The 26,017-nt window shown below is 37.6% G+C and overlaps 1 protein-coding gene across 1 annotated transcript in view; it reads right to left on the bottom strand.

Annotated features, from left to right (window-relative positions):
• Exoc4 (exocyst complex component 4) overlaps positions 1 to 26,017 on the bottom strand; it is a 689,440-nt gene that overhangs the window by 661,956 nt on the left and 1,467 nt on the right. The window contains exon 2 of the mRNA XM_069996791.1: positions 4,727 to 4,916. Coding sequence (XP_069852892.1) covers positions 4,727 to 4,916 — 190 coding nt within the window. The remainder of the gene's footprint in view (positions 1 to 4,726; positions 4,917 to 26,017) is intronic.

The raw sequence follows: 26,017 nt of genomic DNA, 5'->3' as shown, positions 1-26,017 counted from the left end.
TACCATTTTATACTATACTCAAAAGTAATGGAACCACACAAATATTTTTCTTTCTTATCCACATTACTTGACCTGATCGTCCATCCATGATTTTCATTTGCATATTTTTAATCTTTAAAAAAAATTCAAATAGACCTAGCCAGCTAGGATAAATACTATATTATAGCTTACATTTATTCTCCAGACACAGGTTCTGTCAATATAACATAAGTGTATGAAAGTGATGTCAAAAATGGCAGTGTGCCAGTGGCTAATACCTGTAATACTAACTACTCAGAAGGCTGAGATCTGAAGATCAAGATTCAAAGTCAGACAAGGTAGATAAATGCAAGAGACATGAATAAATCTTCAATGTCCTTAGCCATAAAGGAAATGCAAATCAAAACAACTCGAAGATTTCAACTACCGTCGTTAGAATGAAAATCATCAAGAAAAAAACAATAAATGCTGGTAAGGATGAGGGTAGAGAAAGGAACCCTGTTGGGATAAATGTAAATTAGTTCAGCCATTCAGGTTCCTCAAAAAATATAAACAGAACTACCATATGATCTTGCTATACCACTCTTAGATATATAACCAAAGGAATGTAAAGCAACTTCTAAGAGAGCTACCTGTACACTCATGGTCACTGCAGCACAATACACAGGGTAGGAAACCAGACTAGGTGCCCAACAACCACTGAATGGATAAAGAAAATGTGTCACATATGGACAATGGCATGTTATTCAGCCATAAACACGAATGAAATGATGTTATTTTCAGAAAAATGGATGGAATTGCAGAAGCTAAACCTTAAAAAATATATAAAGTAATCATTTCCCATTATTTTCAAAGAAAAGCTTTCAGGAGCACACCAGCAGGAGAAAGTGATAAATATTATAAAATCTCTCTCTCTCTCTCTCTCTCTCTCTCTCTCTCTCTCTCTCTCTCTCTCTCTCTCTCTCTTTCTCTCTCTCTCTCTCTCGCTTACTCTCTCTCTCTATCCTCCCTCCCCATATATGTGTGTATGCATGTTTGTGAAAATGGCATGATAAAATCCACAAAAACACTTTAAAAAGATGAGAAAGAAGTAGAGTTAAGAAAGAGTGTGAATTTGATCAAAGTACATTATATGCATATGTATACATATCATAATAAAATCCCTTTGTGCAGTTAATTTTGCTAATAAAGACCAGGAAGTGTAACATTTCTATGGTGATGCATGAATATGAACTGATCTTTACCTACTTTGTCCCCCCCCCCCCATTAAAACTATTCCTAGCTCATCAGCTAGAGTGGCCTTATTAAGCTCATACTCTTATTATGGCATTTTTTTGAGGATTTTTTTTTTATTGTGAAAATACTGTACAGAGGGGTTACAATTACATGGGCAAGGTAATGAGTCTTATCAAGCATTGTTGCCTCCTCCTTTGTTTTATTATGGCATTTCTACACACACAGTCTTACAATGCTTTCCCATCCTACTGAGACACTCTCCAGACTCACCCTATTCTTCACTTTACCCCAATCTCACTGGCCTTTCCATTGGCTCCTCCTAACTTCCAAGCATGCTACTGCCTCAAGATCTTTGCATTTGATATCCATTCTTTTTAGTGTCTCCTTTGACCCTCTACCCCATTCCTTCAAGTACTGGCCTTCCCTGACCAATCTAGTTAACATAACAGATCCTTAGTCTCTCTTGCTTGCTTTTCTTCCCCATAGCACTTCCTACCATTTTTTATTCCATCTAGTTTCTTATCTATTAGTTTACAGTCTGTCTTTCCTGATTAGAATAAAAACTACTACTCTCCAGATATACAGACTACGTAAATGCTGATGAGTGCTACCTGTTTTTCCATCTGTTCCTGTACTGCTGGATGGTCCATGAGAACTGGAGTTAGTATCTTCCACTTCATGGCACCAGTGCCTAAAACAGAACCAGGCACAGCACACCCACTTGACAAATACTTATTGGATGTGGTAGAACACAGAAAGAAACTTAACTCAGATTTCAGCATTCTTAACATCTTATTTGGCTCTAGTCTAATGGAGCTTAATGATGACTGAATCATCCAGCTATTTACTTTAGAAAAATATATGCCTACACTTGGTGTATAACCCAAAGCATAATTAAAAACCAAAAATGACAAGTAAAGATCACTGAGGAAACATCAGTGTTTCCTTGGTGATAAGAAATGGACTTTCATGGTACAAACTGTCAAATTATGCAATAAAAACAAATTCACTTTCATTTTTCTCAATCATGTTTCTCTTCCTATTAATCAATTATTAAAGGCTTTTTTGCAAAGAGCTTTCACCCTTTCTCTTCCCAAATGAAGCTAATTCATAATACTGAATTAGGTGACATTTACTTTCTTGACAAACTGTCTGATAGAATAAAGGTTTCTTTTGTTTGTTTTCTTTTGCTCACAACCCCAGCATACTGAAAATAAGGATAGTAAAAAGGCTGTGGCTGCTAAACAAATGCACAATCCTCAAGAAGTGGCTTTCTTTTTCAGTACCAGTACCAGGCGAACCCTCTTTGTTTACAGCAAAGATGCTATCGACTCAGAGTGGTAGGGAGCAAAGCAGAAATCACTGCTGGTGCTCCCCTTGAGATTAGGACAAAGTCCTTTCACTCAGCCAAACTAATCAAAAAACACAAATACCAAAAGGTCCTTCACCCTTGCTGTGATTACCTGAGGCAAAGCCAGAGGTCAGCAGCTCCATACATTCATTTTCTGACCCCTCTTGAGCTTACTATATTGGGTCACAATGGACTACAGTTTACTTTAAATCTAGAGCAACTGATCTATAGCTTTACTCAATGTCACAGATAAATCCATAGGATGAACTTACCACTTGCAAAGGCTAAGAATTAAAGTATTCCTTTCAAAAATTCCCAGTTATTTTTTAAATGTAAAGAGGTCAAAATATTGCACAAAAAAAAGGTTAAAAGCTTACTAATTCTAGAACTGGATTCCTAGTGGCAGATACATGATACTGATATATCAATAGTGTTCAAAGAAAGATAGTTTGTGTATCTACTTACAAAATCACAATATAAGGTGAAGATAACAGGAAATAGAACATGGGAGAATGACATATGCACACCCATTTCTAAGTAGGCGCAGGCCAGCGTGCTCAATTTGCTGATAGGAAGGGCAGTAAGTTTTATATTATGGTCTGTGAAGCCCATCATCCCCCAGAGCTACCTGAGAGGCAATTACTGTGTGCTGAGTAGGGAACTAAGCATGTTGATCTGGATCTTTCGGTTCAATCCCAAGTAAGCAGAGAACATTGCCCCACCTAATGTTTTTAAAAGGGAGTATTTTTTTTTTAAGGAAGTATTTTTTAAAGGAAAAAAAAGTGTGCTGCCTTAAAAAATGAATGAAAATCCCCGGCAGCAAAAGCTTTAGAAGTCAGAGAACAGAACTCAAATTCTAAATTTATTGAGCCTAAAGACACAATTATGCCTGGCAAAGAATCTGTATTTCTAAGTGGCAATTATTGCAGCTTATCAAATAGTACAAAAAAGAATTAAAGGAGTAGTACTCAAAACACACAGCCAAGAGACACATAACTGCGATGTGACGGTACATAAGCCATTTTTGCTCAGTTCATCTCCCTGGCCAAATATAAAAATACCTCTTACAAGCCCAGTTTATCCTTTATGTACTAAAGGCCAGATACGCAGTAACCATGAGCTTTTCAAGGGCTTACAACAAAAGGAAAGGAGGAGCTTAGAGAAAGAGGGAGCAAGGAAGAAGGAAAGAAAAAAGAAAAGAGGCAAAAAAAAAAAAGGAAAGGGAGAAAGAGAAAAAGAGTAAAAGACAGAGACAGAAAACAAACAACCTCAAAACAAAATAAAAATTAAAACCAGTTCAGCACAACTAAAGCATCATATTCAAGAATATTAGCCAGGCATTGGTGGCTCACGCCAGTAATCCTAGCTACTCAAAAGGCTGAAATCTGAGGATAGCAATTCAAAGCCAGCCGGTTAGGAAAGTCCATGAGACTCTTATGTCCAATTAACCCCTAGAAAACTGGAAGTAGAGTTATGGCTGAAAGTAGTAAAGTGCTAGCCTTCAGTAAAGAAGTTCAAGAACAGTGCCCAGGCCCTGAGTTCAGACCCCAAGACAAAAAAAAAAAAAAAAAAAAAAGAATTTGTTTTCATAAACATTTCATGATATGAAGTATTTCATATTTTGAATTCCCTTTCATAGTATGAAATGTTTATATTAGATCTAAGTAATTTATAAGATTTTCTTCACAGAAAAAATACCGACTGCAGAGAAATCACAACCAACTTCAAATTCAGTTACATACTCAAAGTTAAAACTGCAAAAACGTTAAAAAAAATATACTGAAAGAGATTTTTTAAAAATTCAATTACAGCAATCCACCAACACTTGTTAACAATAAAAAAAAGGTGGAATGTGCACACATTAACTACATTTGCTATACTCTAATTAGAGGCTCTGGAGTCTTAAGGAGCTCTTCTCTTTGGTTCAGATTCTTGTCAGCGTTTCTCAAATTGAGATTGTCTGCCTTATCCTATTTCACTCTTCAGTGATGAGAAGGGCCCCGCCCAGGGTGCTCTCTGTGGTCTTCCTCAGCCTGGCTTTCTAGATACCTGCAAAACTCTTGAAACTGTCATTGTAAAGCCAACACTAAGAACCATTAGTCACTGTGACACCTCTCCAAGCCACCACACCTGTACTAATGGGAGGTATCACAGGCTTACCTGTTTGATTTTATTGCGGGAGTTAGTGATGCGCTCTGTGATGCTCTGGTAGGTGCGAATGGCTGTTGTCAATTCTGTATAGTGCTGCACAATCAGCTCATCTAGGTCACGGTCACATTTCTCATAGGCTTCTTCAAGGCGACCCTTCTCATTTTCTCTGTCTTCAACATCATCACTGGTAGACAGAGTCCTGGAGGAGAGAGAATAAATAGAGCTAAGAAAACTTAATAAGTAAAAGAAAGGTAACTCAGAAAAGTAACAGAAAAAAGTGCCTTTCCCCCAATCCTTGATGTTGTTAAACAAAGCTGAGCTACTCAGCCATCTTACAGTCGTGGAAGGAATAGCCAAGAGAATTGCCAAGCTATTGAAACTACCTCATGGGACCATTGAAGGGGCCAGGTTTGAAGCTGCCTCACCTCAAGACTTCTTGTTAGGGGAGCTAATGAATACATTGTTTATATAACTTTCTTTTATAGGTAGCTGCAAGTGTTCCAATTGAAAAATCACTCATACACTAAGGAATGACCTTCCAAAGAGCTCATCCAAATGACCTGAATTTGATACAAAGACTTTAGCAGCCTGCAAATAAGGTCATATTTATTCTAAAATCTGTTACAACAGCAATAAACTAAGCTATGCTACAAGACAGACTGCATTTACTATTCTTCAAACAGCACTAACAAGATTGATATGAATCAACGATAATGAGGGAATGAGATACTTATTAAAATATTTCAATTACTTAGTTTGATACATGGGCCACAGATTTTGTTTCTTCTATTATTTTTCTTGGGTAATTTTTTTTTTTAATTTAGTATTATAATCAGTAACAGAAACCTTTTCCTCTTATCTGTTGACTGGGGTAATTTAGAGTTTCATTAAATTCCCTCAGATTTGTCAGCTTATACATTCAGTCTAGTTTATTTCATTTATCTTTTTTAATTTGGAGGGGGTGAATTTTAGGCTCTCAGTGATGGATGCAATCAATTATAAGTCCATCATTAGAACTGCTTTCGGAGATGGACTGTCAGCAAATCAATCATGTATACACCTCTTGATATTAGCAAGCAAAATACTGTACAACAGTCTTCTTCAAACTGTCAGTCACACCACAAGATCTTAATTCATGTGCCACACAATACATAAAACTACTTTTTCAATTTAGAAAGGAATTCAAGGGGCCAGCCTTTGCATTCAATCTAACTTCCAAAATGAATTTTGCAAAAAGTGTTAGGAATGTCAAGAGACCATGTATTGCATGAAATCATGAGTAAGAGATACGCAATGAATAAAAATGTAAAAGCTACCAAGGACAGTGTGACAAACTCAGGAAAACAATTATCACTAAAATCTACAAGACTTAAATTAAGGGCTTCTCTGTGTCAGATCCTGCTTCCATGTTCGTAAACTGGTGATCCTAAACCAGAATAAATGAGGTTATTTTCAGGTAGAGAATACCATGCAAATAGCTGACTACTAAAGTAAACCAAAATCAGAATTTTAGAAAAAACTAGACAGAGCTACCAGGATTACAAGTAATATCTGGATACAGAATAGCTTAGCATGTCTTCTTGTTGTTTTAATAATATATAACTTTGCTCTTTAAATCTGAAATCTTCCAGGCTGTTCATCTAAAGTAAAATACAATCAAAAAAGTGCTCTCTATCAACTGTCCCAAAGGTAAGAGTTCCTTAACATTTAAGTCTATCGTTTCCTCTTTTAACAGGTCTCCAAACCTATATTGTGTCTGCCTGCCATATTTGCAATGCTTTTCATAATTTCCTCTCTCTACTACCATTTGTGAAAGGAAACCTGCCAAGCATCTCACATTGTTTACCTTAACTAGGTAGCATTACCATTAAGGAAAATGTCAGGCCCACTGTGGATACCTTCTGTAGTATCAGCTGTCACTGCAAGACATTACTGGGTCATTAGGAGTTATTTAGGAAATAGAAAGGGTTACTAAAATGAAGATTAGAGAGTAAATTGAGTCCATAGGGGATTTTTGCTCCTGTTTTTATTTTCAGAGAAAACATTTATATAAGGAACATTGTGTGCCAGGTTTGCTCCACACTAGAAATCTATCCTCTTCATATAACCTGGAATAAATAGCAATTTTCTTTCATTAAAAATACTTACATTTTGAAACTTTGAATACAAAACTATACAGTCTTTTTTTTAATTAAAGAAAATGAAGGCAGTAATGATAATAAAATACAATAATAGCCTCTAATATTTAGAGAGGCTTACTAGCTGCCAAGAACCAGCTGTGCTGAACGTTTTATAAAATGTATGTATAATCCCTTTGGAGCAGTCCTGCATTCTTTCCCTTCCCCCTTTTTTTGCTGAGACTGAAGAGGTTAAATTAACTTGCCCCACCTCACACAATAAGTGCAAGGATAGAACAAAGATTTAAACCCAAGTGAGTCTGTTCACAGATGATGTTTTTAACTACTGCAGTGTTGGAGGCGCTAGAGTCAGCCTTGCTCACCATAATGATCACCCATATGACCCTGGTAATCACAACTCATTTTTGCTCACCTACAAAATGGAAACAATGAAGTACTTCTAGGATTATGGGAAAGTATTTAAACAGGATCAAATAAGCCCTAGTAGTTCATAGTCACACAATGTCTGTTGTAGTTGTAGGCTATTGTTGTTACAACAGTCGTAGTTGTTGTTATTGTTATAGAAGTTGTTATTATGTTATAGCAGATCGAATGTCCATCCAGTTCCAAAGGCTTGGAACTAGAAGTGTTTTGGATTTTGAATTTTGTCTTTGTATTCTGAAATAGTAACTTACAATGAGACTGGCTGAGGATTGAGCAAGTCTAAACATGAAATGTATATTTTATATACATAGTCTCAAGGTAATTTTACACAATATTTCAAAATTTTTATTCACGAAACAAAGTTTCAAGCTAAGGAATCCTATTTGCAGCATCTTGGGTCAATACTCAAAAAAATAGAATTTGGGGATATCTCAGATTTCAGATTTTTACAGTGGACATGCTCAACCTATAGCAGCAGCAGCAGCAGCAACGGCAGTAGCAATTTTCTATATTAAAATGGAAAGCACATCCTCTAGAAAAAAGGTTCAAATTTCATGACCCCAAAATGCTAGATTAGTTATCTCTGGACATGAGATTTAACCTCTCTGATTCCTATTTTTCCTTAATATTAAGAACTGTAAGAGACTGGGGTGGGAAGGTGGCTCAGTGGTAGAGCGCTTGCCTTGCATGCATGAGGCCCTGGATTCGATTCCTCAGCACCACATAAGCAAAAAGAAAAAAGCCAGAAGTGGCGCTGTGGCTCAAGTGGTAGAGCGCTAGCCTTGAGCTGAAGAGCTGAGGGACAGCGCCCAGACCCAGAGTTCAGGCCCCATGACCAGACCCAAAAAAAAAAAAAAAAAAACCTGTAAGAGTTTGAGATTTTATGCTATTTGCCTCTAACACATGACCTGCAATAGTTTCACAGGTGCTAAAAGAAGAAACCAAACTCCTGGGTTGGAGAATAAAGGCTTCATTACCCACAGCAAAAGCAGGTAGCATCAACATCAGTTCCCTTTGTCCACAAGTCCCATGCATCTCAGACAGAAAGGACCCAAAATGAATGCCTGCCCCCATTGCAGGTAGTTAGCAGAAAGGAATCCAGTGTTTAGAAAAGCAAATCTTTTATAAGGCCTGGAAGCATGCCTGCCCTTCAGTAAGAAAGACCCAATCTACCAAGGCACTTTTTTAACAACCATTCTTGAGGAACAGAAATTAAAATAAATGATGTTCACTGCTGTGCTCCCAAAACTTTCAGACACTACCAAAAACACATCAGACACAAGGAAAACTGCCCCCAAATAAAAATGAAATATTAAGTCACTAAAATCCTTCCAGGATTGAATGTTAGTGTGGTGCCAAGCAATAGCACTAGGCAGCAAAGATTCACTCCCAAACTGTTTCCCCTTTGCTACAAAGTGAGTACAGAAATGCCTCAGATAGCAAATCCGTGCAAAATGACTGAATGATAGATCACACAAAACTGAAAGAGCACACAAGTCTAGACATGAACACCATGCAAATGCTAGTAAAACCCCGTAAATTTCAGTATGGGATTATCATACTTTAATCCTGGCACTTGACCTAACTAAGAGCAGGGTGGAAGAGAACACTTGTCATCTAGCTCACCCTGCCAGCCAGGTCAGGAACCCCTCTTCATCCTTCTAAGCTTTTGTGTGTTACAAAATGCTCACTAACTCATGCAATTCACTGAAATTCTCAGCTGCTACACTGTGACAAAGCCTTCCAATAAATAAACAAACAAACTAATTGAAAGACCCCAGACTCACTGGGATGCTTTCTTCAACGGGAGGGCACCCCAAGAACCAAGACTCCAAACCAGCAGATGCAATAAGCAAGAGGATTTTATTAGGCGTTTGCGCAAACGGGCTCCCTGTCCAAGGCAGACTGGAAGCCCCAAGCAGAGGTTACAGGCACTTTTAAAGACAAAAACCACAGGATTAGCATAAGACCCCAGGCTCCCCAGGATTGGCTCAGCTCTGCACGGGAAGTTTTGTAACACTTGTTGAAAACTAGTTGGTTCCCTAAGGGGGGAGGCCTCTCTGGAGGGGAGTCCACATAGTTACAGGCTCCCTAGTTTGCTGGGCTCCCCAGATGGTCTTTATTTTGAGCCCCCTTGCTGAGAGTTTCTAAACAGGGCTTTAGAAGAACATATCTATGTTTGCAGACCTTGTCCCTGGGCCGGCCTGCATCTGGACTTTGTAACTTTTTAACTTATTTCTGGGAGGGGAAGAGTCAGTGTTAGCGCAAGCAGGTTTACAGAAGCAGAATTAGAAGTTAGCATATTAAAATGGACATGGCCCATATTGTAAAATGGACATAGCCCCAATTTCAATCTTTCACTAATAAATAAACAAAATCAGGCTCTTTAGAATTTCTACCCACTGATTCTAGGTCCATCTTTTTTGGTAAGACAAAGTAGGTCTAATCCCTCTTCTTTTTAAAAGGACCCTAGTCAACTGTTCTTTTCTCAAGTTAAATACTTCCACTTTCTCCCACTGGTTCTTCCATATCATGGTCTGAACACCCCATGCATTTGTTGCTTCAGACCAAAGTCCCCTCAGAAACAGGAAACTCTCATACAGAAATTACTATGGGTTAGGTGCTAATTTGAACGCTTTACCACAAAGATTCATTAACCCCTGATGACCCTATGAGATAGGTACCATTGTTTGCTTCTTTCTAGAAATGAAGACGTTACACAGTTCAAGGCACATAACTTTATGTAACAGGGCTGGCCTCAAACCTGGAACATGTGGCTTCAAAGTCCATCTCATGATGGCCTCATTACCATTTGTCTTGAGGTTTGGTCAAAACTGAACATAAATACTTCCAATTGGAAAGAGGTTTCACATCTCACAACATGGTCATGATAGCTCTAAGAATACACTCTAAATTTATATCGCATTTTTAAACTAAGTCCACAACTTAGCCAAGATCCCTTTGACAGTGAGTGCTGGGAGGCCAGCTTTTACATATCAACTGTAAACTAAATGTAGAAATTAACAAACACCTATGTGTTCTCCATACTAGAAAGAGGTGGGGCACAAGGTACAAATTACTGGGAGTAACAAAACAGGGCATGTAATGGCTACTTTGTACACATAATCTAAAATATTCTCAAAATAGTCCAGTGAATTACCTCTTACAGGTAAGGAATCAGAAGTTCAGAGAGATAATCTGCATATATCTACATAATAATATCAAATAACAAATAATCAAATAATATCAAAGCAGAATTAAAGCAAAGTATACTTGACTACATAGTCATGCTCTTTCTACCATCCTCATTATAAAATTCTGTCTTCCAGCCTTCAGCTCCCAGGCTATATAGTACCATGCCCCAATCACACGGACAGCTAGAGATGGACATGTCTACAAGCAGCTTTTTAGAATAAACAGTCTTAAGTCAGGGCAAAAAAAAAAAAAAAGATTTTAAAAAACAGGAGATAAAGGAAATGAGTAAATGGCAAATGGTTTATAGTTGCTGCTCCAAGACAAATTCAAGTTATTCAACCACTCTTCAGGTTTTTTTCCATTCCAATTTCAAAATGATTACGATTTACAAACTTCTGTCAAGTTCACCAAAGAGCAAAAAAAAAGGGAGAGGGGTAAGCTAGATTGCAAAGACATTTCTGGATCACTAAGAATTTTTCACTAAGACAGCGCTGGTATTTTGCATGATGAATTACACCCCTAACCATGACTAATTAATCCCCAGAAAGGCATTTATTTACTTAATAGACTCAAAGGGCCACTATACTCGTGTTGAGCTACTGTTAACAGCATCTAATAGAACAAGTGTCTATTAAGTGATTCCAGTAGATTCACAAGCCACCAGCTCCAAACACGTCCTAGGTACAAGCATTAAACTCAAGAGTAAATAACTAAAGATTGAAAATGGTTTGTCTGTTTCCTTTTTTAATACCAGCTTCTGTATTTCAGTTGACCCATCAAATGTTTTGAAAGGAAAATAACCAGTCACCACCATTCCTGGTTTCTTCTACAGAGCAATTTTGTTTTCACTTTGGACTTAATAGAGTAATGGAGTCTAGACAGGAGAAAACACATAAAAGTCGATATTATTCTTTAACAAGACAAAAGGAAGACCAAATAAAACAAAAAGCACACCTATAAAAATAAGGTTAGTCCGCATTTATAAGATTATTTCTTTGTTGCTTTGTATGTCCCTCCCCCACAGTATAACCCCTGCTTTCACTATATTTGATGTGGGTATAATTTGTGGAGGAGAAGGAGAAAAACAAGTCATTTAAGGATACAGGTGGACCCGTTGCAACAATGAGAAGTACAAATTGTCATGTCGAAAACAAACTTTACAACTTTGGTGAGGGGGTGGGGGAGGATTGGGTTAGGGGTGGGGGGAGGCTAGGAAGGGATGTGAAGGGTAAACAAAGGAGGAGGCTGCAATGCTTGATAAGAAATGTACTCATTAGCCGGGCGCTGGTGGCTCACGCCTGTAATCCTAGCTACTCAGGAGGCTGAGATCTGAGGATCGCGGTTCAAAGCCAGCCCGGGCAGGAGAGACCATGAGACTCCTATCTCCAATAAACCACCAGAAAACCGGAAGTGGCGCTGTAGCTCAAGTGGTAGAGCGCTCGCCTTGAGCCGAAGAGCTGAGGGACAGCGCCCAGGCCTGGAGTTCAAGCCCCATGACCGACAAAAAAGAAATGTACTCATTATCTTGCCCATGTAATTGTAACCCCTCTGTACAGTATGTTCACAATAAAAATAAAAATTAAAAAAAATAAGGTTAGTCACCAAAAGGTGACCCAACACTCAAGGGAAGCAATAATTTTCAATCAAACATAGAATAAAAGGATGCAAAAAGGAAAAAACACAAAGCTAAATGAGTGCTATGAGTGCTATTATGAATACAGAAGAAAATCTTGCTACACCAGCACTGAGGAGGCCAAGGCAATAGGATTGTGAGTTTGAGGCCAGTTGGACCCCATAGCAAAACCCTGCCTCAAAAACAAAACAAAACAAAAAAGTGATAAATAAAAACAAATAGAAGCTGGGCATAGGTGGCTCACTCCTGTAATCCTAACTATTTAGGAGGCTGAGATATGAGGATCACAGTTTAGAGCCAACTCAGGCAGGAAAGTCCAGTGAAACTCTTATCTCCAATTAACCACCAGAAAACCAGAAGTGGCTCTGTAGCTCAAAGTGGTAGACCACTAGCCTTGAGTGATAAGACTCAGGGACAGCACCCAGGCCCTGAGTTCAAACCCCATGACCACAATAATAGTAATTAATTAATTGATTGATTGATTAATTAAAAACCTGCCAAATAGGGCTTTGCAACTTTAAGCTACCTGACCAAAACTGAGTTATTTGACCTCTCTGGGCCTGTTACCCTTGTAAACAGGAAAGATAATAAGAATACCTGGTTCACAGGGATGTTTTAAGGAATGGAGAAGTGCATGAATGTGCTGTGAAAATGTTGACCCATGTCAGCATTATTATTAGAATCAAAATAAATAATCTATGAATCACAACATGGTTAGCCTCCCTCACTCTAAAGTTCCTGGGGATATCTACATATGGACTGAGATAGACCATTGTTCTAGATTCTTATGGTGCCTTATATATTAGATGTTTAGTAAAAGCTACATAATGAGCAGCAGCCAGATTCAGGCTGCAGAGAGGTCATGGAGGACAGCCCTAACAAACAACTGTTAGGAAATGGTCTCATACAAAGAAATGCCTATTTGAAAATCCCTAGGAAATGAAAAGTAAAAGAATTAAATAGGTACTGATTCATTCATTATTACCAGACATATTTCTAAGCAGCTAGAGATACAGCAGTGAACAAAACCCATCCGTCCCTCATGTGTGGGGAAAGGCAGACAACAAAGCAAACAGGGAGGCACTGAACAAGGGAAGACAGGAGGAGGTAGGAGCTGTGGAAACACAAAGGCAGGAAAGGAAGATGAGAGGTATTTTAGATGAAGGCACAGGGGACTCTTAGATGAAGAAAGCATGAGGACAGAGTTTACTGGGAGGTGAGGAGGAAATACACACACTATCTGTGGAAGCTGTTCCAGGGAGAATAGAAGACGTGGGGGCTTGAAGGAGGATGAGCAAAAAGGGAGTGGCAAGGAGGTCAATGTAACTTTAGAGACTCAAGGAAGAATGAAGTAGGTAATAGGAGATGAGGTCAGGGAAGAAAGTGGGAACCAGACCAGACACAACTTGATGGGTTTTTACAGTAGATGTTCTGTTAAGCCACTAGGGGGTTAGCAACTGGCCTGAGAGTGAAATTTATCAGCCAGTACTGGTGAAACTAAATTAATATTACTCAGATTGGTCTTGTTTTAAATGTGGTTTCCTTTTTCAAATTAAAAAAAAAATCTGAGATGGTTTCTAAAAATTGTAAATAATAAAAAGCAAAATACACAAGAAAAAGTAGAATTAAGGAAATGTAGGACAAAACAACAACATACAAAGTACAGCAGGTCACATGGCCAAGCAGAGTTTACATCAAATGAGGCCCTAATTTAAATTTGGGGTTTCCCAGTAGTCAAGACAAAAATGAACATAGTATTATAATTCTTACCATGAAAAAGACAGATTCTAGTTCCTCCACAGAAAACAAACTTACATATTCCTAAATTCCAAAAGATTATCTTTCACTTAAAACAAGGGAGACATTGTACAATACACTGAATGACATTCTCAATAATCTTCTGGAAACAAAGTAATACATTTTACAACACTAGTTCTAAATCTCTTTGGGAACATAACATTAAAAAAAAAAAAATAATTCAATCCCCGAGATTTTGAAAGTCTCTAAATTTAACCCAAACATAAAGTTTACCAATGAATCATTTTAATCTAAGAGCAGAACTAGGGGAATTTTTAGAATTTTTAGAATTAATTTCCTCTTCTCGGCAAACATTTTGCTAGTTCAAGCCAGCAAGTCTTTTTTTATTTTTTTTTTTTTGTCAGTCGTGGGGCTTGAACTCTGGGCCTGGGCGCTGTCCCTCAGCTCTTCAGCCCAGGGCTAGTGCTCTACCACTTTGATTCAAAGCACCACTTTCCAGTTTTCTGGTGGTTTATTGGAGATGAGAGTCTCATGGACTTTCTTGCCTGGGCTGGCTTTGAACCATGATCCTCAGATCTCAGCTTCCTGAGTAGCTAGGATTGCAGGCATGAGCCACCAAAGCCCGGCAAGCCAATAAGTCTTTCAAGAGTATGTTGGTATTAAATCAACATCATGTGTAGGTATTAAACGGTTATTCAAAAAATATCATGTATTATAAGCTAGAAAACATGCATTAAGGTTGAACAATTGATTTTGATCATTTAAGAGACAAACTATGACACTGCCTGCACATCAAGATTACCTGTAAGTAGGTGATAACAGACAGTTGTTTATATTGTTTTGGTGTGTGTGTGTGTGTGTGTGTGTGTGTGTGTGTGTGTGTGTGTGTGTGTGTGTGTGTGTGTGTGTGTGTGTGTGTGTGTGTGTGTGTGTGTGTGTGTGTGTGTGTGTGTGTGTGTGTGTGTGTGTGTGTGTGTGTGTGTGTGTGTGTGTGCTGTCAGTCCTTACGCTCTACCACTTTGAGCCATGGCACTACTTCCAGTTTTCTAGTGGTTAACTGGAGATAGGATTCTCAGACTGACTTTGAGTCACACTCCTCAGATCACAGCCTCCTGAGTAGCTAGGATTACAGGTGTGAGTCACCAGTGCTTGGCTGTTTAAGGTATTTTACAAAAGTGATAAAAAGTTCTCTGGTTCAGTTACAACCTGAGCTGTGTCTCTCCACATAATGTGTATGAAGCTCAACCCTCAATATGACAGCATTTGACAGTAAAGTCAAGAAGGGGTGTAGGACTGAGTTCTCTCATTCTCTCTCTCTCTGTGTTTCTGTTTCTCTCTGTATTGTGTCTCTATGTGTATTTTTTTCATCCTCTCTCTCTCTCTCTCTCTCTCTTTCTCCACACACAAACAGTCTATGTAGACCAAACTGGCCAGGAACACTAGCAATCCTAACTCAGCCTCCCAAGTGCTGAGCTTATACCATGTTCAGTTTGGTTAAATTCTCAAGGCAAATAGTATTTAGTCAACCTTCTTAGTCAAAAACAGATATTTAGGGAATCCACAAGAATTAGCTGCTTGATACACCATAGGTAACTAAATTAATTAACCTACAACAAGAAATATTTAACATGATACACCTGGAATTTTGGTGACACCTGCACAATGATTCGATTAAGTCATGTTTTCTGTACACAGATTAAATTGTCTACCAAGAGCATTTCTTGTTGGCTCCACTGACCTGTCTTCCAGAAGTAATAAAGACTAACAAAGCAATTAATGGAAATCCCTTCAAGCTACTCAGAAAAACTAATTACAAGCAAGTCTTCACATATCTAAAAATCAGTATCAGAATGCAGAATCTCTATAGAGCAAACCTCTTCAGTCACCTCCATTCTGACAGGCACTCAGAATTGGCCTAAGAGACCAACTAGTATCACATAGTCTCTCATTTTTTATCTATCAAGCACCTCAGCACCCCAGTCAACATTACTTTCTAACACATAACCACAAACAGAAACTAAGCACGATTAAACATTTTAATGTATTTTTATTGTTATTAAAAAGGTGAAGTACAGAGGGGTTACTATTTTATAAGTCGAGTAATAAGTACATATCTTTTTGGACAATGTCACCCCTACCTTCGCTCCCTCCCAGTTTTTCCCTCTTATTGTCATCTACAGTTGTATAGTTCATTTTCAACATAGCATCTAGTGAGTACCTGTGCTACATTTGTTCACTCTTTGTTCCTCTATTTCTGTGCCTCCATTATCCTCCCAAAGACAGATAAACAAACAACATGGTTACACTTTTAACAAGTTCTCAAGCATTAACTAGGTTCAGAACTCACTCCAAAGAAAAAGATTAGGTATCGGTTTACTGTTCTTTCCAGAAGATAATGTTCCTTTGTATCACTGATCCCAATTAAAGCCAAAATCTTAAGTGGAGGAGATTCTCCAAAATGTGAGTTCCAAACCAGAAGACATTTGGTGAAATCCTTATTTTCCAAAGTGTAAGTCTAGTTTTCTTTTCCTTTAAAATATAAAACATCCAACCTAAGAAATGCCTGATTATAGCATATGCCTATATTCAGCAGGTGACCTTAAGGCAGTTCTTCAAGTGAGTAGAGTATGAGTACAAACTGCAGAGGAAAAAAAGAGGTTGCTGGTTTGATAAGCACTAACTACACAAGCTAAGACACAAGACTTCCACAATGATTATACGAACTAGGAATAGCGTATAAATGCTTCCAGTGGATTACAAAAACAAGAGACCCTCATCATAATTCTGAGTTTTCATAAAATATCATACATTAAAGAAATATTTGAGATGTGGATCATTATATAATCACATGAGATATGGCCTCACTTAAAGCATAAAAAAATCAGATTTTAGTCTATTCAATTATTTACTGATTGCTTGCTTCTTAATTATGCCTATTATAGCCAACAAAATATAGGAAACTCCCAACTGATAGCAATTAATAATGACAAGTCCCTCTGAAAAAGTTTTTGATGCATATGAACAATTCCCCTTACCTTACCAACATAAATAGATTCATGTAATATCAAATGACAATAAACCATTTCCTTTTTAAAACCAGTTAAAAATTCACTGTCTTGCTTTAGATAGCACTGAGAGCCAGTTGCTACATTCAACACATACACATATAGTTTTTTCTTTTTCCATATTTCAATTCACTAATTTATACAGAACACTTCTAAGGACCAAAATCCACAAGTCTTTTAGTCAACCAAGAAGGCCATTGTTTGAAGTGAAGTAAAATCACCCCCACTCCGGAATACCACTGAGATCAAGGATAACAAAGTCAACTTAAGACTTATCCCCAACTTTTACCCACTCTCTAACTCTTTTTCCACCTCCATTTTAAGGTCCACATCCTAGATGATTATTTTCTGGTGAGTTCCTCAGAAATAAGCTATTAGGAGTTGTGTAATTTTTGAAAGCTGAATTATACAAGATGAAGCAGGTTAATTAACGGCAAATATCCACGAGACTTCACTGTGTCAATGGGGCTAAAACAGAACCTTGTTTCTCATACTCTTCCCCTTCTGCATGTACACATATAAACACAAATGCCTTTTTTTTCAAGTGTTGGGAACTGAACTCCGAACCCAAAGCCTTGGACAGCTAGGCAAGCATTCTACCATTGAGCTGCATCTCCATCCAGGCCTTTTGCATGTATTTTTGTGGAAAATTGGGCCATGAATGAGAATTAAGGAACTTATCAAAAAAAAAAAAAAAATCCAGCTTCCTACTGACACATTCTTATCTTGGAATGACCCTAACTTCCTCTCCAATTACTTCATTACAAACTGCAGACATGTTTTTGCTTTTTAATATTTTATTCTCTTTAAGTAGTTGTACAGAGGAGTTGCCATTCAACAAAGCAGTTTCTGAATACATTGCATCTTGATCAATGTCATACCTTTCAACATTCTCACCCACCCCTCCCAACCCACTTGTCTTAATTTTAGATTATGTATTAATTTTTTGTCTTTTAACAAAGCAGCTTATGTGTACAATGCATCTTGATCTGTGTCACTGCTTCAACATCTTTACCCCCTTCCACTCACCCCTTCCCACGTATTTCTCAATTCTGTGGTATATACAATGAATTCTTGCCTGAATTCTCCCTGCTTCTTCCCTTCATTTTTCTACCTGTCCCCTTGGCCCCACCCTACTCTCTTGCAAGTACCCATTTCCTAGTATTTATATTGTTAGGCTCTGACTTAAGTCTTTTTAAAGAAGTACACCATTTGTGCTCTTCAGAGAGTCTATTACACTTGAGTCAATTCATTTGTAGCCCCTTGCTTACTACTCAGTGTGTTTACTTGTAGATTTATAGGCACATTCTAGCTACCACGAATAAGGGAAACCATGAAACCTATGTTTCCCTGGGTCTGGCTGACTTAATATAAATTTTTCCAACTCTTTCCATTTCCTTACAAATGGTACAATGTCATTCTATTTGATGGATGAGCAGATTGCCATCGTGTATACACACCACATTTTCTTGCTCTATTCATCTATGAGGGGGCATCTGGGATCTTTATCTTGGCTATAGTAAATACTGCTGCAATGAACATGGCTGTGCTGGCAGCTTTAGTCCAGCCTTATTTGTGCTCTATTGGATAAATGCTGAGGAGTGGAATTACTAGGTCTAGGGTAGCTCTATGTTTAGTTTTTTGAGGAACCTCCATACTGCTTTCCAGAGTGGACATGATTATTTATTGGAATAAATTTCAGTATATGTATACATCTTATGAATGTTTTAAGCATAGGCATAACAGTAAGAATAATTCCACTTAGTTTCTTATATGGGAAGTAATTCCCCACCCAAATTATGTTTTTAAGACTACTCCAACTTAATCATGCTTTGGAATCAATCACCTGAACTCTGGTTAAAATGCACAGTCAAATCAAGCACTGCCTGTGACGTGTCTTCCTAGCAAGCTCCAAGGCATCTGCTGAGTACTAGGTAATGTCTCTCAACACACTGAGAGAGAACTAGTCTTAAAAAGAATTATGTTCGACCTTTTGAATTGTGTTCTACTTGACTTCTGACAAGAGCTTTAAAAATAAATAAAAGTCAGAAAAGATCCTTACCAGAAGCAATGAAGTGTTAATGCTTTTTTAAGCAACATAAGTATTTTCCTGTATTACTTTGTGTTAAGTTGTGCCTTTCTACGTTATTAAAGACAAAATCCCCAGGATAAAAAGACTGGCTACTAGAATAATAGCCAAGGTCATAACTCATTTCATAGCTTAACAGCAATTAACAAAAATGTAAGCAGCACACTATAAGACTGTAACAGAGAGCAGAGTTCAGCATTACATTCAAATGCAAACAAAAACAAAACAAAACAAAAACACTAATGGATTCTTAAATATTGTACTGCCCAAAGAAAGTCCATTTCAACCACATTAAACCTCAGGCTAACATTGCTATTACAGATATTAAATAAAACAGAACTATAAAACGAAAGAAACAAACATGCATGAGAGTTTCAAGGCATTTCTCAGCATTCTGAAAGAAGAGTTCCTGAAAAAGTTAAAGGAAGTGAAGGTGTTCAATTGTTCAATACTGTAATAACTAAGACCCTTCATGTTGAAAAATCTTGTTCTGCTCACATCATAACTTCCAAATACCACATTGAAATATCTTTTTCCTCTCAGACCACATGTAACCCAAAATGGTACCTAAGAAAACGAATATTTAAAGATACTTTTTAAAATATAAAGTAGTCATGGATTTATGCTTTGGGTGTGGAGACTAACAAAGAAATTAATAAATAAAAAGGTTTCCAAACACTGGAAATAAGACTATTATTTTCATGGCAGGAAGGGGGAAGAAAGAGAGCTCCACAGAGAACACTTACATCTGTGGAGGGTTAGTATGGAGCAGCTTAGCTCAGTATGCAGCAGCACATATGAGAAGGACCTACAGAAGGCCCAGAAAAGAATAACCTGAAAAGATTCGAGGAAAACAATAAATCCACATGGGGCTGCAAATAGTGCCTATTCTCTCTCAGCCAAAGTAAAAGTCTCATAATTCTTAGGGCACTAAGTAGAGTATACAAAAGAAAAAAACATGAGAAAGAACACTGTAGAACACTAGAATTTCTCTCACCAAGTCATATACTAAGACTTGTGTACTTATATCTTACATACACACACACAGACACACGCAGGCACACACACATATCTATGTATATATGCATGCCTCAAAAAGAAAATAAGGTTAGGGTAGCATAAGATTCCATAGATTGTTTTTTAAAAATTCCAGTTATCCATCCCACATTTTAAGTATTATCTTTACTTTTTTGGCATATTCATTGCTGGAATCACTTCTCACTAGTATGGTCTTTCTATAGAAGACTGATTTTTGTTTTGAAGGTTTGTTTAAAAGTCTTATCAGTGCTTAATTCTGAGTTAAGAGTAGATGAGGGCTGGGAAGGTGGCTCAGTGGTAGAGCGCTTGCTTTGCATGCATGAGGCCCTGGGTTCGATTCCTCAGCACCACATAAGCAGAAAAAAAAAGCCGGAAGTGGCTCTGTGGCTCAAGTGTTAGAGTGCTAGCCTTGAGCTGAAGAGCTGAGGGACAGTGCCCAGGCCCAGAGTTCAGACCCACGACCGGACCCAAAAAAAAAAAAAAAAGAGTAGATGAGAAGCTGGGTACAACTGACTGTTAGCCTACATCTGAGAGGCTGAAGCAGAAGGAGCACAAATTCAAGGCCAGCCTGAACTATATAATAAGACGCTGACTAAAGGGGAAAGTGAGGAGGAAGTGAAGAATAAGAGAGAAGAAAAAAAAAGGGAGGAGAGGAAAAGAGGACAGTAAGAATATAGGTAATTTATCTACTCTATGACTATTAAACTTTAGTAGCTGGGTACCAGTGGCTCACACCTGTAATCCTAGCTACTCAGGAGGCTGAGAGCTGAGGATCACGGTTCAAAGCCAGCCCAGGCAGGAAAGGCCATGAGACTCTTACTTCCAATAAACCACTAGAAAACCGGAAGTGAAAAAACTTTTGTATCTGTAAGACTAAAAGAGGAAAACAGTATTTTGAGAAATGGAATTGTTGGACAGCATTCTTCTTTTATGACTACTCTTTTCACAAATTTTTACAATATAATTTTATAACAGAAAAAGGCTGCCATGAGACCCTTGATTCTCTATGTGTAAGGTATTTATATCTTGTGTGTTTTACATATATACACATGGAGTATATATATATATATATATATACATATATATGTATATATACATACATACACATATTTAAATCTAGCTTCTTTAGCTTTATTTCAGATTATCAAAGAGTTACCATCTTAGTTCAGTGCACAAAACTTCCTGGTCACAAAGATGCTCACCTGGAGTCACTGTAATCAACCTAGCAAGGATATTTATAATGGAAAACATTATATTCTAATTGCTATCTGTAAATTTATCCAAAAATCAAGTTTTTAATCAAAGAAGCTAAAATATGAGAAAGGAGGAAATGAATGTTTAAGCACCTTCTCTATTACAAACTGTTGACACTTTTACATGTTCTTTGATCATCTATCATCCCCCAAGACCACAGGAGATCATACCATTATCCCAGTTTACAAATGAGAAAGTAAGACAGAGATCTTAAGTAAGTAATCCAAAGTTGTAAGAAAGCATGTTAAGTTTCTACTAAATTACACTGAAGTACCTACTGAACCTCTGACTGAAGGGTATGCCCATACCCATGCTCAAATAATGGCTTGAAAAACTTGCTCCTATCATCCACTATTAAAACTGCATGCTTCAAATCTTTCAAGAAATCTCAATGTAACTAATTACATATGGGGCTTGACACCAAGATCTAGGTCACCAATTTAATTCTGCATAGTCAGTGAAAAAAAAATGTGATCTCCCCTCATTTCAACATATTGTTCAACATGCCAGAACTTCCTGATAATAGGCTACAAAGTTTTCTGATAGTAATGTTCAAACAACACTGGCTACATCACCAGTGTCTACACTCTGCAGGCTAGAAACCTAAAAATCACTATGATATGGGTTGAAATGAAGAAAGGAGCTGGCACTGGAAGCGGCGTGAACACCTGGCCACACCTTCCAAGACTTGGCTCAGGAGGGAATGACCATGTTCCTTTCCTGCCACAACTGTTACAAACCTCAAAGCTATCCGTTCAAAGTCCAGATCAAAGCCTGGACCCCTTCAACAAAGTTTACTTTGAATTAACTACAGGCTGACCAAAATATATTCTGCAGAGGAGGGGAGTTTTAACAGGTATCTACGATAAAGGATTTCCTAAGGTTTTGAAATCTCAACTTCTGAGAAGACATAAAAGTTGATGAAAATATGAGCTTTCCACTGCCTCTAACTCTCTTTACATCTTTAGCCAATGTCTATCTACAAAAGCTCTGCTGCAAGGTTTCAATTAGGTCTTCCTAAGTCACAACCAAAGTTTGTCTCCCAATTAAACTGGCTATTACAGGCCAACTTACAAAGGAGAGAAGGACAACATATAATTGGAAAGCAGATCACCTAACACTAAGTGGTAGACTTGTTTCCCAATTAAAAATCTGACAAGAACTCACAAAAAAAAAATAACCTCTCGAAAAAGTCACTTGCTTATTTCCAAACAAAAGATTGGTGGTGGTTAGATCAATAGAAGGAAAATGAAAAATGTGCATGTGTGTGTATGTGTAAAACTGGCCAAAGTGTACATCAACAAGTGATCAAGAGTCTGTCCACACAGTGAGCTGTTTTAAAGGTCTAGCGGCCAAACTTAAAAGGTGACAGCAGTAGCCTCTTGCAGACTATAACCCAACCAGCATTTGCTTCCTCATCAGAGCCTTTCACACAAATCTAAAGACTTCTGTAAAACCTTCGGAGTCTACCTATGAAACAACCAACTCTCTTGAAATACTTTTACACAGCATTTCTTAAATTACATTTCTTAAAGTACATTGAGTCTCAATGTACTTTCAAAACATCTATCGAGTGAAATTCTTTGCCAACATACTTAATAAAGAATAAACTTAGCTTAAAAAAAAAAAATAGCGCCAGTGGCATACTCCTGTAATCCTAGCTATAAAGGAGGCTGAGATCTGAGGATCATAGTTCAAAGTTAGCCTGGGCAAGAAAATCTGGGAGACTCTTATCTCCAATAAACCATCAGAAAACCAGAAGTGGCGGTGTGGCAGAGTGCTAGCCTTGAGTTGAAGAGCTGAGTGACAGTGACTAGCAAACATAATTCATGAAGTTATACCAAATAATTCTGGCTTTTTCTTTTCAGGACTTGGACTTAAATTCAAGGTCTCTCACTTGTCAAGCAAACCTTCTAAGTTTGATATGCTGAGTCATATCTCCATCCTTTTCTGTGCTAATTGTTTTTGAGACAAGAGACTCTCTCCATGCCCAGGTGCAAACCTAGGTCTCAGTCACTTATTTTAGGCTTTCCACCATAGCTAGGATGGCAGGCCCACATCATTATACCCAGCTCTCCACTGAGAAAGGATCTTACAAACTTTTCTACTCATGCTAGCAATATACTGTGATTCCCAATCTCAGCCTCCCCACTGATAAATGTTGGCTTATAAATACTTTAACATAATGAACTATGAGCAGAGCACTGGTGACTCATGCCTATAATTTTAGATACTCAAGAGGATGAGATCTGAAGGTCATGATTTGAAGCCAGCCCCAGAAAAGTCCATGAGACTCTTAGCTTCAATTAACCACCAAAACGCTGGAAATGGAGGTGTGGCTCATATGACAGAGCAAAAAGCTTAACCAGAAAGCTAAGGGACCACATGTAGGCCCTGAGTTCAAGTCCCAGTATCAGCACACAAAGGTAATGAACTCATATTAGCAAAAATAGAGTCATCATTTAATAATTTAATACCATGATGAGACACAGCAATGAGCCTTGGATATTCTTTCCCTTTGTCTATATCTACTCTGTCCTTAAAATAAACTTAGTCTATCTGTAGATTTGTCTAATCCAATATTAGAAGATGTCTGCAACAAAAAGTGCTGTTGCCAACTATTAGGAAAAGCACTTTTAAAGCAGTATAAAATGTATCTGAATTACCAGAGGCTACGATTTGGAGCATGGTTCCAGGCTATCCCACGCAAAAAAAAGTTCTAAGTTTCCCAACTTAACAAAAATACCTGAACACGGTAGTGCACAGCTGTCATTCAGCTATGGTTCTCACTGCCAGGGCAAAAAAGAAAGACATGGTCTCAAAAATAACCAGAGTAGAAGAGCTAGAAGTATGGTTTCCAGCAGGGGAGTTCATGCTTAGCAAGTGTGAAGCTAAACCCAGGATCGTTAAAACAAATAAAAAAGCAGTATGTTATAATACATAAAGTAGTATAAAAATGACATCTTTTTACATATTTGTGCAAGATAACTGAAGGGTGACGTTTAATATTATTCAAAACAACAATTGCTCAGGGACACAAAAAACATAAAGCTAGGGGTTGGAGGCCTGGCTCTGGTCATAGAGTGCCAGTTAGCAGGCAAAAACAAGCATCAGATACTGAGTTCCAGTCTTGGTCTCAAACAAAAATAATAAATAAAAATAATAAACCTAAACTGATCATTTTTAAATACACTGTATTCTAAGAAGCAATATATTTTGTGACAATAACAGGCTCATGGAAATGTGAAAGAGAACTGACATGTACCAGGTTCATCTTCAAGAATATTCAGACATTATAAACCTACTACAAGTTTTACTTTTTGAGGACTGTTGCCAAAACAACCAGGAAAGTTACTATTTGACAGAACTTAAAGACTTAAGCACAGAAGGAGTTAATCAGAGTATACAAAACTAGAAATAATTAATATGATGCCATAAAATGTGAAACACAAAGGATACAGGTTGAATAGATGCACAGAAGAGCAACTTCAGAATGCTAACACAGTTTCCTAAAAAGAAATATACATTTTTGGGAGGTGGGAGAGGGAAGGAAGAGTAGGAGAAAAACAAAGGAGTGGGTAACAATGTTCGACAAGAGATGTACTCATTACCTTACCCATATAACTGTAACTCCTCTGTACAGAATCTTTACAATAAAATAAAATTTTAAAGAAAAGAAATAAACATTTTGGAGTTCCATTCTTCCAAGCAGGCCTTCCCCTTCACCCCATCTCTCAAAGGACAAAGTCATACTATCAATCTTGTTCACTGACACTATTTATAAATTTGCAAAAGCAAACCCGGAAGGAAACAAGGAAATTGCATTGGCAACATCCTCATTCCAGACAAAACTTTTCAATGACTCAAAAAATAAATAAATAAAGGTAAAAGACAAACACCTACTCTACAGCTTTGAGAATATCAGACTGTGTTCATTTGTAACCAATCTTTACTAAACTTGCCCTGAATCTAGGTCTGAATATTCCCTAATGCCAAGCTTGTAACAAGTATGATAAGATAAAGATGTTAGTTACATGTTTAGAATAGTTAAAGTTAAGGAAGAAAAAATTAAAACGATACATAACAAAAGTCCAAGTAAAATTCCTAGGCCAAAATGATGGTGATACAGTGAAGGTAATACTGATTAGCGTAAGAAATGGATGGATAACCACAAAATCATGGTATGCACCATTCAGCAATAAGAGATACCCCCTGAAGAACACAAATGAATGGTCCACCAAAGGCAATGTATATCTCTGAATCCATATCAGTCAAAACGTTTTACAGTGGTTTCCAGGTTTTTTCCAAGATGAGACATTTATTTGGGCTAAGTTAACTAGCACTGAAGAAAACAGACATAGCACAATAGAAATGAAAAAGGTCAGGGGGAAGCCCTAGCTTAAGCAGGAAAACACCTACCCAGGAAGACTTAAGCCTTGAATTCAAAACCCTAATACTTTCCCCCAAGAACTGGAAAAAGTCTATCATTTTTTCATAACAGTCTTATGCCATAATTTTATACATATTTTATTTCCAAATAAAATATACTCTCCTCAAGAGTATATTTTGTCTCTGCAAAACTCAAAGCATTCCATCTATTCACTCAACATTTACTAAGGATGTACGTAGTATAAGTGCCAGGCACCATACTACAAACTAGCACTGCAAACCTATTATTTAAGTAAATGTTAACTATAAGGCAGAAAA

This window comes from Dipodomys merriami, unplaced genomic scaffold (assembly GCF_024711535.1).
Source record: "Dipodomys merriami isolate MVZ:Mamm:240054 unplaced genomic scaffold, mDipMer1.0.p SCAF_5, whole genome shotgun sequence".
In the NCBI taxonomy this organism is placed as follows: domain Eukaryota; kingdom Metazoa; phylum Chordata; class Mammalia; order Rodentia; family Heteromyidae; genus Dipodomys; species Dipodomys merriami.
This window is presented reverse-complemented; position numbering and strand designations above follow the sequence as displayed.